At 54.6% G+C, this 12,435-nt stretch overlaps 1 protein-coding gene across 4 annotated transcripts in view; it reads left to right on the top strand.

The window, feature by feature from the left end:
- LOC147229170 (F-actin-uncapping protein LRRC16A-like) overlaps positions 1 to 12,435 on the top strand; it is a 55,877-nt gene that overhangs the window by 28,130 nt on the left and 15,312 nt on the right. For all 4 annotated transcript variants that reach the window (XM_086156005.1, XM_086156003.1, XM_086156002.1 and 1 more), the window contains exons 4-17: positions 129 to 188; positions 987 to 1,108; positions 2,477 to 2,574; positions 2,733 to 2,803; positions 2,882 to 2,955; positions 3,059 to 3,134; positions 6,862 to 6,950; positions 7,247 to 7,341; positions 7,720 to 7,806; positions 8,728 to 8,831; positions 9,978 to 10,055; positions 10,310 to 10,386; positions 10,775 to 10,879; positions 11,056 to 11,125. In XM_086156005.1, coding sequence (XP_086012131.1) covers positions 129 to 188; positions 987 to 1,108; positions 2,477 to 2,574; positions 2,733 to 2,803; positions 2,882 to 2,955; positions 3,059 to 3,134; positions 6,862 to 6,950; positions 7,247 to 7,341; positions 7,720 to 7,806; positions 8,728 to 8,831; positions 9,978 to 10,055; positions 10,310 to 10,386; positions 10,775 to 10,879; positions 11,056 to 11,125 — 1,206 coding nt within the window. The remainder of the gene's footprint in view (positions 1 to 128; positions 189 to 986; positions 1,109 to 2,476; positions 2,575 to 2,732; positions 2,804 to 2,881; positions 2,956 to 3,058; positions 3,135 to 6,861; positions 6,951 to 7,246; positions 7,342 to 7,719; positions 7,807 to 8,727; positions 8,832 to 9,977; positions 10,056 to 10,309; positions 10,387 to 10,774; positions 10,880 to 11,055; positions 11,126 to 12,435) is intronic.

Below are 12,435 nucleotides of genomic sequence, written 5' to 3'. Positions count from 1 at the left end.
AAGCCTGCGTTCAGCTCACCTTTAACCTCTTTGTATCAATGCTCCCCCCGACACCTCCTCCCTGCTGGGTTTTGTATTTTCCTCACGTGTGATGAGTCCCTGCTGTAATGTCTGCGCTCCTCTCCAAGGTGGAACACTCCTTCAACTACCTGGAGATCCAGGGGATCGCCTGCAACAAGCCCACGCAGGTACGCAGCCTCGCGGCCTCACGCTGGGTCGAAGCTCTTCTGAAGACTTTTCATAAATGTTACAGTTTCTGCTTTTACGCCTCGACAAATCTCTTAATGAAGAAGCTGGAGTTTTGATGTGACGTGTAACAGCGTGATCCACCTCAGACCCGGTCCTCCTGCGGTTCTGATGATGATGGATGAAGGAAACCTCCAGAACGTTAAACGCCGTCCCTCCAAAATCATGCGGCACCGAAGCCACGTCTGAGGTTTAGAGAGGATAATGCTCGGCGGGCAGACGTCCTCACAACATCTATCCAATTGGCTTTTTGACCGCAGCCGGCGAGCTGTCGGGATAATCGACCTACAAAATATGATAAGCTGTCACTAACCCGGGACGTTTCTTGACCGCTCATCTGCGGACGTCAATCTTCTCAACATGTTTGACTGGCGGCCCCCGGTATTAACCCGGAGATCACTCGGATTATGCAGATAGCGGCCGACGGAGGTGGATCACTTTACACTGACGTGCATTTGCATAATTGCTATGATTACTGAATATGGGTGGGTGGATGGATGATGGATGGATGGAGAGATAGATAGATGGACGGATGGACAGACGGACGGACGGACGGATGGAGAGATGGATGGATGATGGATGGATGGAGAGATGGATGGATGGACGGATGGATGGATGAGAGATGGATGGATGGATGGTATCACATGAGGGTAGATGTAGCAGTTATTGGAGTTGTGGTCAGAGCAGGTGGAAGCAGATGGTTGGTCTTGAGCTCCCTGACAGAAGTTCTCCTCCCTCAGCTGTGTTTAGAGTACGAGCGAGGCTCCTTCTCCCTGAAGCTGCTCTCCACCGAGGAGGTCAACGACGTGGTCGCTCACATCGGGAACTGCCTGCAGAGAATATGCCCGGGTCTTCCTCCTGGGTGAGTCCGACCCCTGGTTTCTCTGGACTCGTGTCCCTCCAAGCGAGGCTGCCGTGGAGTCCATCTCCTCAAACAGATGGAACGTCAGTATTTGTGCTCTCGGATGACTGGTCGTCCGGCGCCCTCCTCCGCATCCTCGCCACCTCCTCCGCGTCAATGTCGAGGTTTCACTTGCAGGCCGCCGTTGTTGTTTACGTCCGGTCGCTGTCCGGGCAGCGAGGTCGCGAGGTCGGCCGTCGGCTCGGTCCCGTCCATTCGGCAGAAATGTGTCATCTGCGCAACCCTTCTCATTTGAACCCGACACAGAAGTCCAAAGCAGCTTCAAAGTGAAGACCAGCAAAGACCAGGCGAGGCGAGAGGCGGCCGGAGAGGCTGGTGTGCGTCGCTATGCTAATGGAGAGAGAGCGTCTCCTGTAAGGAGCTCCACTTTTAGTCATCAGCTGTAGGCTGTGAGCGTCAGCCTCAGGCTTCCTCCACCAGAAGCGGTCGCCGTCCTTCTGCCTTCCAGCGTTTCCTCCATCGAGTTTCGCTCGTATCCCGAGGATCTTTTGTCTCCTTGTGAAAGAAAACTGTCGGCACAGTTTGGCCTCGACGTCCGTTTAAAACCAGCAGCACCCGCGAGCTCTTTCAGCGGCTGAGCTCGGCTAAATGCAACAAGACGAGCGTCCGGAACATGGACGCGGATTCTGGGGAAAGTTGTGTCCGCCCGCAAACGACGTCCCACTCCCGCCTTCCTTCTTGTCCTTGGAAAGCAGTGTAGCCTAGCATCCGTCCGCTTCCCTAGAACTGGAAATTGCAGCGAAAAGGAGCTCTTATTTAGCCTTCATAGCGTATATTCCGTTCCGCACCCGGCCAAAGCTAACGTTAGCGGAAGGCCAAAGCTAACACGATGTCCTCAACCTAGCAAGCACAATGTGATAATTATGAAATAGCCCTGATTCTTTGTGCTTTTTCTAGCCCTACATTCTATCATCCTGCTCGTCCTCCCAGGCGGGTTTCCTTCTCCACCCTGCCGCCGGCCCGCCGCCGGCCCGCCGCCGGCCCGCCTCCCTTCGCATTAGATCCCATCACGCGTTGCGCTTTGCCGCGCACTGGTCACGGAGGTCTCCGCTCGTGGTCATGCAGTGCAGGTCTAATACTTAACACGTGCGCCGCGACCTTTTACATCTTCGCAAAGATGCGTTCGCTGATTTTAAATGTGTCTCTTGTATTATGTTGCTTTTGAGCCACAGCCTCTTCTGTATGACTGTGCAGCCATCTGGTACCGAGCTCAGACATCTCAAATCATTTTTTTCACCCCCCACCAAAAAAAAAAAAGTAAATGGTGTAATCCTCCTTAAAGTAATCTCCCGACCTCTCCCCGCTCAGGAAAGTGATGAAGAAGCTGTGCATGGAGCCTCCAGACAGGCTGACGTCCCTGCAGGCGCTGTGGGAGGACAACAAGCCCGCCGAGCCGGGACCCTGCGGTACAGGACGCTCCGTTCCCTCCCGCCGCCGCCGCCGCACGGCAGGATGTGTGTTTTCGGCAGCGTTTGCGCGAACGGCGGCGCGAGAAGCGTCGCACGTGACCGCTATCGCTGCTCTGAGCGTCGTTATGCCACGTTCATTGGTGTGTCTTGTCCAGGCGGGTTTTCCCAGATGTACCGGTGCGTCTGCGACTGGCTGGGGCTGCCGTACCGAGAGGAGGTCCAGTGGGTCAGTGACCGCCTTTCTTTAAGCCCGAGAACCCGTCGGACGTTCGCTTTGGCGTTCCTGACTCTACCCTCCCCTCAGGATGTCGACACCATCTACTTGACGCAAGACACCAGAGAGCTCAACCTGCAGGACTTCAGCCATCTGGAGAACAGGTGTGTGTTTCCACCAGGAGGGGGGGGGGGGGGGGGCGATATCCGATCGGCGAATTCACATGCACGTTTCCTTTCCCCGCTCCTCCGGCGTGCCGCTCCGCAGAGACCTGGTCGCCATCATAGCCGTCTTGGAGTTCAACCAGTGGTTCAGCAAACTTTCCACGAAAGACTACAAACTGGTACGTGTCCCCCGTCCGCCGGCCGATGTCTGCGAAAGTTAAAAGTAGTGGAAGCGCCCGAGGACATTGTTGAGATCATTTGACATTCTCGCCACCTGGTGGTGTTTATTTTGCACATTCGCCTTCTTCTCTTTGGATTATATCTCCATATTTTGAGTACTGAATATGTGCCTTTGTTGAAAACACTGTATGTATGGTGCGATTAACTTACGATGAATTAGCGCTTAATCATGACGTTTCCCCGGCCCTGCCAGTCCTGAAGGTGTGGGTCGGGTGGGGCGGCAGCGCTCAGTGATCCCACAGATGTTTCCACAGCAGCTTCACTCCCAACACGCTCGCAAAGTGGAAGATTCAATCTTTTTAAATTGCTTCAACACCTCTGCGATTCTCCGTCTGGGACGTTCAGACCAGATTATTGGCTCCCGCCGGATCGTTAGATTTAATCCCCGTCTCGCAGTTCAACTAATCCGGGGAGACGGAGCTCCAGACAGACGGAGGGTCCGTCGCTTACGTCACCTTTGTAGGTCTTTGGTTTCACTTCCTGGTTGCTGCTTCTTCTCCCCTCTTTAAAACTTGAAGAAGGCATTTGCTCGGCCGGAGAAGCGTCTACATCCCAGGGAACTAAACACACGTTTGCATTTTAGAGGAGAAATATATCTGATGTGTGATGAGCGAGTGAACATGTCTGAAGATGATGTGAGTGAGTGTGTGAATGGTTGCATGAGAGGGTGTATGTCCGTATGACATGTGAATGGTTGGCTGTATGTGGTGTGTGAGTGACCGGTGAATGTCTGACATGTGTGTGTGTGTGTGTGTGTGTGAGGATGAACGGTCGTGTGTCTCTCTCTAACCAAATAGGGTGAATGGTTGCATGAGAGGGTGAATGTTGGTGTGTCTGTACATGACGTCTAAATGAGAGGGTGACTGGTTGTGTGTGTGTGTGTGTGTGTGTGTGTGTGTGTGTGTGTGTGTGTGTGTGTGTGTGTGTTTGTGTGTGTGTTTTGCCCCTGCCATGGCCCGGCGACGGGTCCAGAGCCAACCAACGGCAGCTGTCAGAAGCTCCCGGACCCCCGACTCCCCTGAGCAGGATGGATATGAACGGATGGAATTTAGAAGATGTATGTTTCCCCTGGCGTGGCTCACGGCGCTGGTTTACCGGCGCCGTGCGACCAGAGGGACCTTTGTGCCGCGGCTTCCTGGGCTCCTGCAGAACGTCGCCTTTGTCTCCTCCGTCTTCCCCCTCCCGTCCGCCGGCTGAGGATCGGCGCAATGTTCTCATGTGATAAGACCCCAAAATCCGAACGAGACAAAGCCCCCGCCGGCGCTCCGTCTCAGCCGGGCTTCACGCCGTCTCATCGGTTACCCCACGCCGCTCCCGCAGTCCAAACAATTATCTCCCGACTCCGTCACGGACGCCCCCTTTTGTACGGGGGATTCTTAAATCCCTTCTCTTGACCGCAATGCCGCGCATGTTTTGGGCCGGCGGACGCATGTGCACGGAGCGTGTCTTTTTAAGCCCAGATTAGGGCGCGTTGTCGCCGCCGCCGCCGAGCACCGTGTGTCTTTGTGAGGTATCGTATCCTTCACGTTCATAAATCCTGCCGTGGGAGTTCAGGAATTCTATGTTTTTAAACGTCTCTCTGCTTCTTGAGCACAAAGAGATGAGACCTGAGCGCTTTGCCTGCTAACGCTAACATACGAGCGCTCACACGTGGAATAGACATCCTCCCTCATTCGTTCTCAGAATGTAGAACAGGGGCGTCGAACGTACGGCTCGGGGGCCGGATCAGGCCCGCCGGCGGGTCTGGTCCGGCCCGCCAGACTATTTTGCGAAGCATGAAAATGAGCCGCGATGCTTTGATTTCACCCGTCTGGCCCACTTGAGAACATATTGTCCCGCGTGCGAAGCTCCCCTCTGCTAAATGAAGTTTAAGCCCCCTCATGTAGAGACATAAAGCTGTTCACCCTCTCATTTGCACGTCTGGACAATGGAGTTTTTGGAGACGACGACACGTCTTTGGATTTTTCCCCGCTTATTATTGTGATTTATGTATTTTTAAGCCTTTTTTGCTGAATGTACAAAGCTCAGGAGCCCATCTGGACTGGGGTCACCGCTCTGTGCCCCCCGTGGAGACGGCTTGGTTTTTTTTTTTTGGGAGCCTAAAAGAGTGATGCCTCAAGGTCAGCGAGGGGTTCGACGGAGCAAACAAGGGGGAAAGGGACGCCTCCCTCTCCAGAAGAAGAGATCGGATGTAAAGGAGGAAGCCTCAGGAAACCAGTCGGCACTTTCCGCAAGCACAAATTAGCGGCTGGCGTTCCAACTCCGCCTCCGGCTCCCGGTGAAGTCCACCGACGAGGAGAAGTTCAAGCGGAGGACGCCTCTGCTGTGCCAGCTGCCAGCTGGAAGACAAAGGGGAGGAAGTTGTGCTCCGATACGTTGTCCTGACTCATGGAAAACACACACACACACACACACACACACACACACACACACAGATAATGCTGCTCTTCCTGGGTTTTGCTCCGACTGTTTGTCCCGTCGTCGCATTTGAGAGCCGAGAGCCAGAGAAAAGGAGATGCAGAACTCTGTGATGACCTCACCGTCGCCCTGGTGTGTGTGTGTGTGTGTGTGTGTGTGTGTGTGTGTGTGTGTGTGTGTGTGTGTGTGTGTGTGTGTGTGTGTGTGAGGCTCCTGGTCCATGCAGCCGTTGCGCAGCGCTGACTTTGCCCGATTGCTGCGTTTTTTTTGGTTGTTATTTTTTTGCGTGGTGACTCTGCAGAACACACAGGGCCTCTTTGTACACCCTTCTACCCTTCTACCCTTCCACCCCTCCACCCTTCCACCCCTCTGCCCCTCCGGCGTGCCGCTACCGCCTCTTCCCTCCGTCCCTCCTCTCCTCTTTTCTCTGGGTTTCATCCCTCTTGTCACCCACGCCCTGTTCTCATCCCTCCTCCGTCGTTTGCACGGTCGCGTCAAGTAAACAAATCAACAACGGGCTCTTTCTTCCGTCCGTCCCTCTCGTCTTCCGTCTCCGTTGTCTCTCTCTCCTTCGCTCCCTCTCTTTTCCTCCCCCCTTCCCTTCCCTCCTGCACAATGTGGCCTGTGTTTTGGCCACACTGGGTTCGCTCGCCGAGAGAAATGGCCGGCGGTAGCGGGAATGTCAATGACCAAGAATAACACTTAAACGCTCCAGAGCTGTTTGTCTCCTTTTCCCCCCCCCGGGGGGGTAAGGGGGGGTCACGGCAGCAAACGTTTACATGCTGATCCGACGGAGGCGGGGAAGTCGACCCGCCGGTGAGTCTGCGAGCGAGCAGGCGGCGCAGCGGGAACCGGGTCAGTGAACATCTAGGTAGGCGCCGAGAAAATTTGACTGTTTATTTCAATTTTTAATTGGGTCTAAATATAAGGCGCCTCCGTCCTCTGCTGCTCACGCCTCGATAGTTTTGGACTTACCAGAGACGGATTCACCCGTGCTCTGCCAACGTCCAGACCTTAAATAAACATGCATCCCGTCAGGGACTTCCTGACCTTCAACACTTCAGGGTTTCCTCGTTTCGCGGGTCGAGTTTAACGCGCAGCTCGAACCCTCGGCGCCGCAACGCTCCGTCAATCGCACGTTCAGTTGTTTTTTAATGTAATTCTCCACCTTTGTTCCACGATGCCACCTGCAGGGTGACGCACACACAACACATTCATTTCTTCTACCCTGTGTGTGTGTGTGTTCAGTCTGCAGATGTGTGTGAGCAGATCCTCAGGGTGGTGTCCCGGTCCGGCCGGCTGGAGGAGTTGGTCCTGGACAACGCAGGGCTCAAAACGTAAGATTGTGTAGCGCCGCCAGCAGAGCCGCCTCTGACGGCACTATGAGCAGGTTTGGACCACCGCTAGGATGATCCACGCTGCCTGTTAGCGGTGCAGAAGCTGCTGAAAGGCAGCGTGGATGCCGGATGCGGGCGGCCTTCTGCCTCGGATACACCTGAGATACTGTTAAAACAGTAGCGCTAACGGCTACGCGGTTGGAGCTGACGCGATAGCCCCGGCGTTAGGAAACAAAACAACGGCGCTAAGGATCAGGAGTCTGACGCCGTCATGTCACTTTCTCATTTCCCCTCAGGGACTTTGCGCAGAAGCTCGCCGCTGCCCTGGGGCACAACGCCAACTCAGGACTGGCCAGCATCAATCTGGCCAACAACCCGCTGGAGGATAGAGGTAGGCAGCGGCTCAGGCCGGGCCGAACGGCCGCAGAGAAGGAGTCTTTGCCTCCAGAAGAGGGAAGGCAAACTCAGTCGGGCTAGGAATAATTGTTAGCGCAGGATGGAAGAGCTACCAGCTAACAGCTAAGCTAATTGATAGCTAACCGTTAAATAAACCGCATGTAATTAAATGAAAATGCGATGGCGCTGCTCATCATCTCCTCCGGCAGGTGTGTTAGCAGCCGCCCGGCTGCATTATGCATGTTGGCGGGAAAATAAAAGCTTACATCCATAAGGAAGGGATTAGTTTGCATTTGCATCTTCCTCCGAGAACTGCACGCCTGGATGACGCCGCTGAGGCTGAATCTCAACCCCCACCTCGGCCGCTTTGCAGGTATCTCCTCCCTCGGGGCTCAGTTCGCCAAACTCCGCACGGGGCTGAAGAATTTGAACTTCTCCAGAACCTCAGTTTCACCCAAAGGTCAGTTCCTCTCCGCGTCTTTATGAAGAATGCCGAGGCGGCACGTCGTTTTCAGATCATCTGGCTGACTGAGTGGGATTTGAAAAGAGCTTTTTGAGATTTCTGCATGTGTGTGTGTGTGTGTGTGTGTGTGTGTGTGTGTGTGTGTGTGTGTGTACGATCCCCCGCGGCTCACACCTACAGCCCATCTCCAGACACCCGCTGCTGAAAACACATTAGAAGGCTCTCCAGAGCTTCTGTTGCTGTTTTCTTTGAATGAGGCGGCGGCGTGATGAACACATGAGCTCAGAACGGCTTCATTCGTTCCACCCGACGTCAATAAGGTGTCGCTTTCGACGCTCAAACTGAGGCGTCTTCATCTCGCCGTCCGAACGCCTCTCAGACGCTAAAAGAGAGGAAATGAAGACTATTTCACGTTCTTCTTTCTGAGTTTACGCCGCCTAAACAGATCCGCCCCCGGCAACCATCCCATCAACTGTGGGACTACACCCCGTGTCCACTAGTTATAGTTATAGTTATAGTTATAGTTATAGTTTTAATTTGACAAATGTGTGGCCACCGCCGGGATGCTAATGCTGAGTTAGCCTTGTCTCACGCTAGATTTAGCTTTTGTCGGTTAAGACTGATGTTGTGCTGCTTCCATCGCACCGTTTTTTATAAATATTCATATATTTAATTTTCTTTCCAGCCAAAATCAAATGTTTCTGTGAACTCGCGTCCCCTCCCATGACCGGGGTTCTTCTCCTCTCCACATTTTCACCGATAAAGCGACCCGGCGGGGGGTTTCTGGGTTGCGATCACGCTGATGCTGCTTCCACCTGTTCTCGTGTGTGTGTGTGTGTGTGTGTGTGTGTGTGTGTGTGTGTGTGTGTGTGTGTGTGTGTGCGTGTGTGTGTGTGTCTGTTTTGTCATTTTTTTTAGGGGTGAACAGCCTTTGCCAGTCTCTGAGTGCCAACCCTTCCATCCCCAGCAGCCTCGTCCATCTGGACCTCTCAGGGAACATCCTCAGAGGCGACGACATGCAGGTACACACACACACACACACACACACACACACACACACACACACACACACACACACACACACACACACACAGGCACCTGTTCTTTGTAATTTAATCCTGCAAGTTAGAAGACCATTTCCACGTCAGAGCAGCTCCGGATCCCTGGTATTAGCTGCACAGAAGGTCACGGGTTCCCGTGGCTCCGCTGCATCAGTGGAAGCCTCATGGAAACGTTCACCTCATCAGTTCCTCACTAAGTCAGAGGTTTGTGAGCTCGCCGCGACGGAAGGGCTCAAAAAAGGCGTGGGCTTTGCACACCGGCGCCGGTGATGGAAAATCCATCCGAGATGGAGATGGTCGGGGAGAGCCTCCATCAACCCGTGGAAGATCAACGAGACACGTGGCCTCTGGAAGACGCCCACCGGCTGCGTGGAGCTCCGGCCTCCGTCTGCAGACACTCGTGTGCTTGTGGAACTCATAGGCCACCACGACATTTTTCAAAACTACGGCGCTTTCTTTCTTCAGCTGTTTTCTCGTGAGAAAATGGAGCGATCCGGCGACAAATGGAAGACGTCCAAGCTCTTCTGTCCTGCTGCACCACACAGGAGCTTCCAGGACTCAAGGAGGAACGTCAACGTTTCGCCCGAAAAAGGGGCCGCGGTTCGGGAACGGGGTTTTTGGCTCGGCAAAGCAGCGCAGGGAGGAGATAAAACGCTTATTGACCCCACCATGCAGAACATCGACGCTTCGCTCTCCATCTTGTCCATCTGGCCTCCTCCCCTTCTTCTTCAGCGGTGTGTTCGATGTGCACGTCGCAGATGTTCACACCACATCAGGCCTACCAAAACCAAAGGTTCTCCTGCAGGAGAGAGGGGGCTCCTGGAACCAGGTTCCACCTGGACAGCTCTTCACACTTTTTTTCCGCCCGAAAGCGGCGTTTGTGAGGGACGGAGAGCCGTCAGACAGATCTTCATCTCCGCGCCACATGAGACAGAATAATGAACCGCTCGGAGGAAGATCACCCAGATCGCCAAATGAACCGAGCCAAGACGGCGCTTGGCGGGGGTTCAGTTTGCCAGGGGGCCTTTGCGAGATGCCGGTCTGCGGGTCTCATCCGCCCGAATCCTGGTTCACCATCTTCTTGTCTTCTCATCACTCTGGTTTCAGCATTTCTACCATTTCCTGGCTCAGCCCAACAGCCTGGCCACCCTGGACCTCTCCAACACCGACTGCTCCCTGGATCAGGTGCGGTCAACAGCACCTTACACTGACAGTGTGTGTGTGTGTGTGTGTGTGTGTGTGTGTGTGTGAGGTGTACTGATGCGGGTACGAGAAGCTTAGCATAGCTGTGGTGGAGTTACATCTAGATGTCTTCAAAGCTTTTAGGTTTGAAGTTTTTAAAAATGCAGAACACATGTCACATCTATTGTGTCCATTCTGACAATGATCTGTGTGTGTGTGTGTGTGTGTGTGTGTGTGTGTGTGTTTCGGACACCCAGGTGTGCTCTGCCCTGCTGCGAGGCTCCGTCCAACACCTCTCCGTTCTCAACGTGTCAAAGAGCATCTTTCCACACAGGTGAGATCCGGAGTGAATGTGTGTGTGTGTGTGTGTGTGTGTGTGTGTGTGTGTGTGTGTGTGTGTGTGTGTGTGTGTGTGTGTGTGTGTGTGTGTGTGTTCATGTAATCCATGTCAGTGTGAAGGTGGAGGCTGCAGACTCGTGTCTGAGCCTGTATTTTAGTTGAGACAAGGTTTAGGTGTGTGTGAGCTTCTCGTGACCTCCAGGTTCTGCAGAAGACAGGCAGCAGGAGGTTACCGAAAGTTCTCGCTGTTGGGACTGGAGCTCGGCTGTGGACGCAGCGGTGACACCTGCTGGTGTCGGGGCGGCGTTACGGCCCGGCCCGCGTGTGTGCGTGTGACGTGCATTCCCGTTCGCCGTCATGACGCCGCCTCCCTGTTCCCGCAGGAAAGGCAAAGAGGTGCCGCCGTCGTTCAAGCACTTCTTCAGCAGCGCCGAGTCCCTCAGCGCCATCAACATGTCCGGGACCAAGCTGCCGCCGGACGCTCTCAAGTGAGCAGATCCCCCTTTTTCCACGTCCCGTCAAAACCGACTCACCCCTGACCTTCGGGACCAAACGCCACTTTTAATTGCCGCAAGTTTAAAGAAATTAAAGTTGGTCACGAGCCATCAAGAGGCGTGTGTGTGTGTGTGTGTGTGTGTGTGTGTGTGTGTGTGTGTGGTTGCAGAGCTCTCCTGCTCGGCCTGGCCAGCAACCCCAATGTGAAGGACGTGTCCCTGGACCTGAGCTGCTGTGAGGTAAGACCACATGAAGGAATGAAGGTGGACGGCACGTGTTGGACGTTCAAGAGATGGTCACTCTGAGACGGTCTGGACGTGGACAGAGGAGGGGAAGCCAGGGCTGAGATGGGAGGCCTCCAGGAGGACCAGGGAGGAGATTTATGGGTGAAGTGAAAGGGGACATTAGGAGAGGGTTAGATGGAGGCAGATGAAGAATCAATCCATCCCCCTCCTCTCGCCTCGTCCCGTCACAACGGCACTCGTCACCGATCCGAGCCTTTTCATCTCACCATATTTGGACGATCGTCCAAATATGGTGCGGTCCTTCCTCTCTTCTGTACCCGTTAGCCGTGGTCGTAGCGCGGTAGCCGGCAGAGCTGCAGCAGAACCCTGGTCCGGCCCGTCGCCGTTCAGATGCAACACTTTCCCTTTTCCCCCGAGCGTCCTGATGGAATGCAGGCGTGGGAACAGCGTGACGTGCCGTCAGGAGTGTGATTTTTAAGCATCTGTGTTCAGTGTTTGCTGATTGCCGGCTTTTCTCTGACACACTCTTCTCTCCTCCCCAATGCCTCTGTAAGCTCGGCCATTGCGTAAGTACAAAACGCCCTCTAAGATGCCCTTTTCTCCATTCTTGTTGCTTTGTGTCGTTCCGTTTTGTCTCGAGGGGGGTTGGATTGAAAACTCTTTTGTCGTCCGTCGGCTCATGCTTGAGCGTCCTGGGACTCGCGGTAGGCGACGTGTCGCGACTTCTACGAGAAAAAGACGGCGGTCGAACTCGGCGATGTTCGCCGGGTCGCCGGGAATAACCTGCACCGAGGAAAATCCAGCGGCGTGTGTCGGTACGCGGTGATGAATCTGCCGCACAGTTTGTGCAGCCATGCGGTGCCACAATGTGGAAACATGCTTGGTATCCATGGAGATGCTTTGAAGCCAACCTCGCCTCCATCATGTCCGCTATGACACCACAGCTCTCCTTGGCCCGAAGGCTGATGTCACAAAGCCCGAGGCTTCTAGAAGAGTATGAGCTCATGGCCTCCTCTTTGGCTACGAGATCACCGTCTTCTCCGAAGCGAATCGCTTGTCCTCCCCCGAGCGTCGCCCACAGAGAACCGGGTTCTTCTCCCACAGGAGCGCCTCGCCGCCGCACCATGAAGAAGCAGCTGCAGAGCCTTAAAGATCTGGTGGAAAAAAGGCCGAAATACGAGCGGATGGAGCCCAATGAAAACCCCCCGGGGCGACGAGACGCCGTCCGGCGGCAGCCGCGGCCCCCGGAGGTCCCGCCGGAAAACGGTCCGGGGTACGACCTCCGCGACGGGACGCTCGCCGGC

The sequence above is a fragment of the Fistularia commersonii genome, chromosome 11 (genome assembly GCF_037954325.1).
Source record: "Fistularia commersonii isolate RoL2024-O1a breed Wild chromosome 11, RoL_Fcom_v1.0, whole genome shotgun sequence".
Classification (NCBI taxonomy): Eukaryota; Metazoa; Chordata; class Actinopteri; order Syngnathiformes; family Fistulariidae; genus Fistularia; species Fistularia commersonii.
The sequence above is the reverse complement of the archived record's forward strand: the minus strand, read 5'-3'. Positions and strand labels throughout refer to the sequence as shown.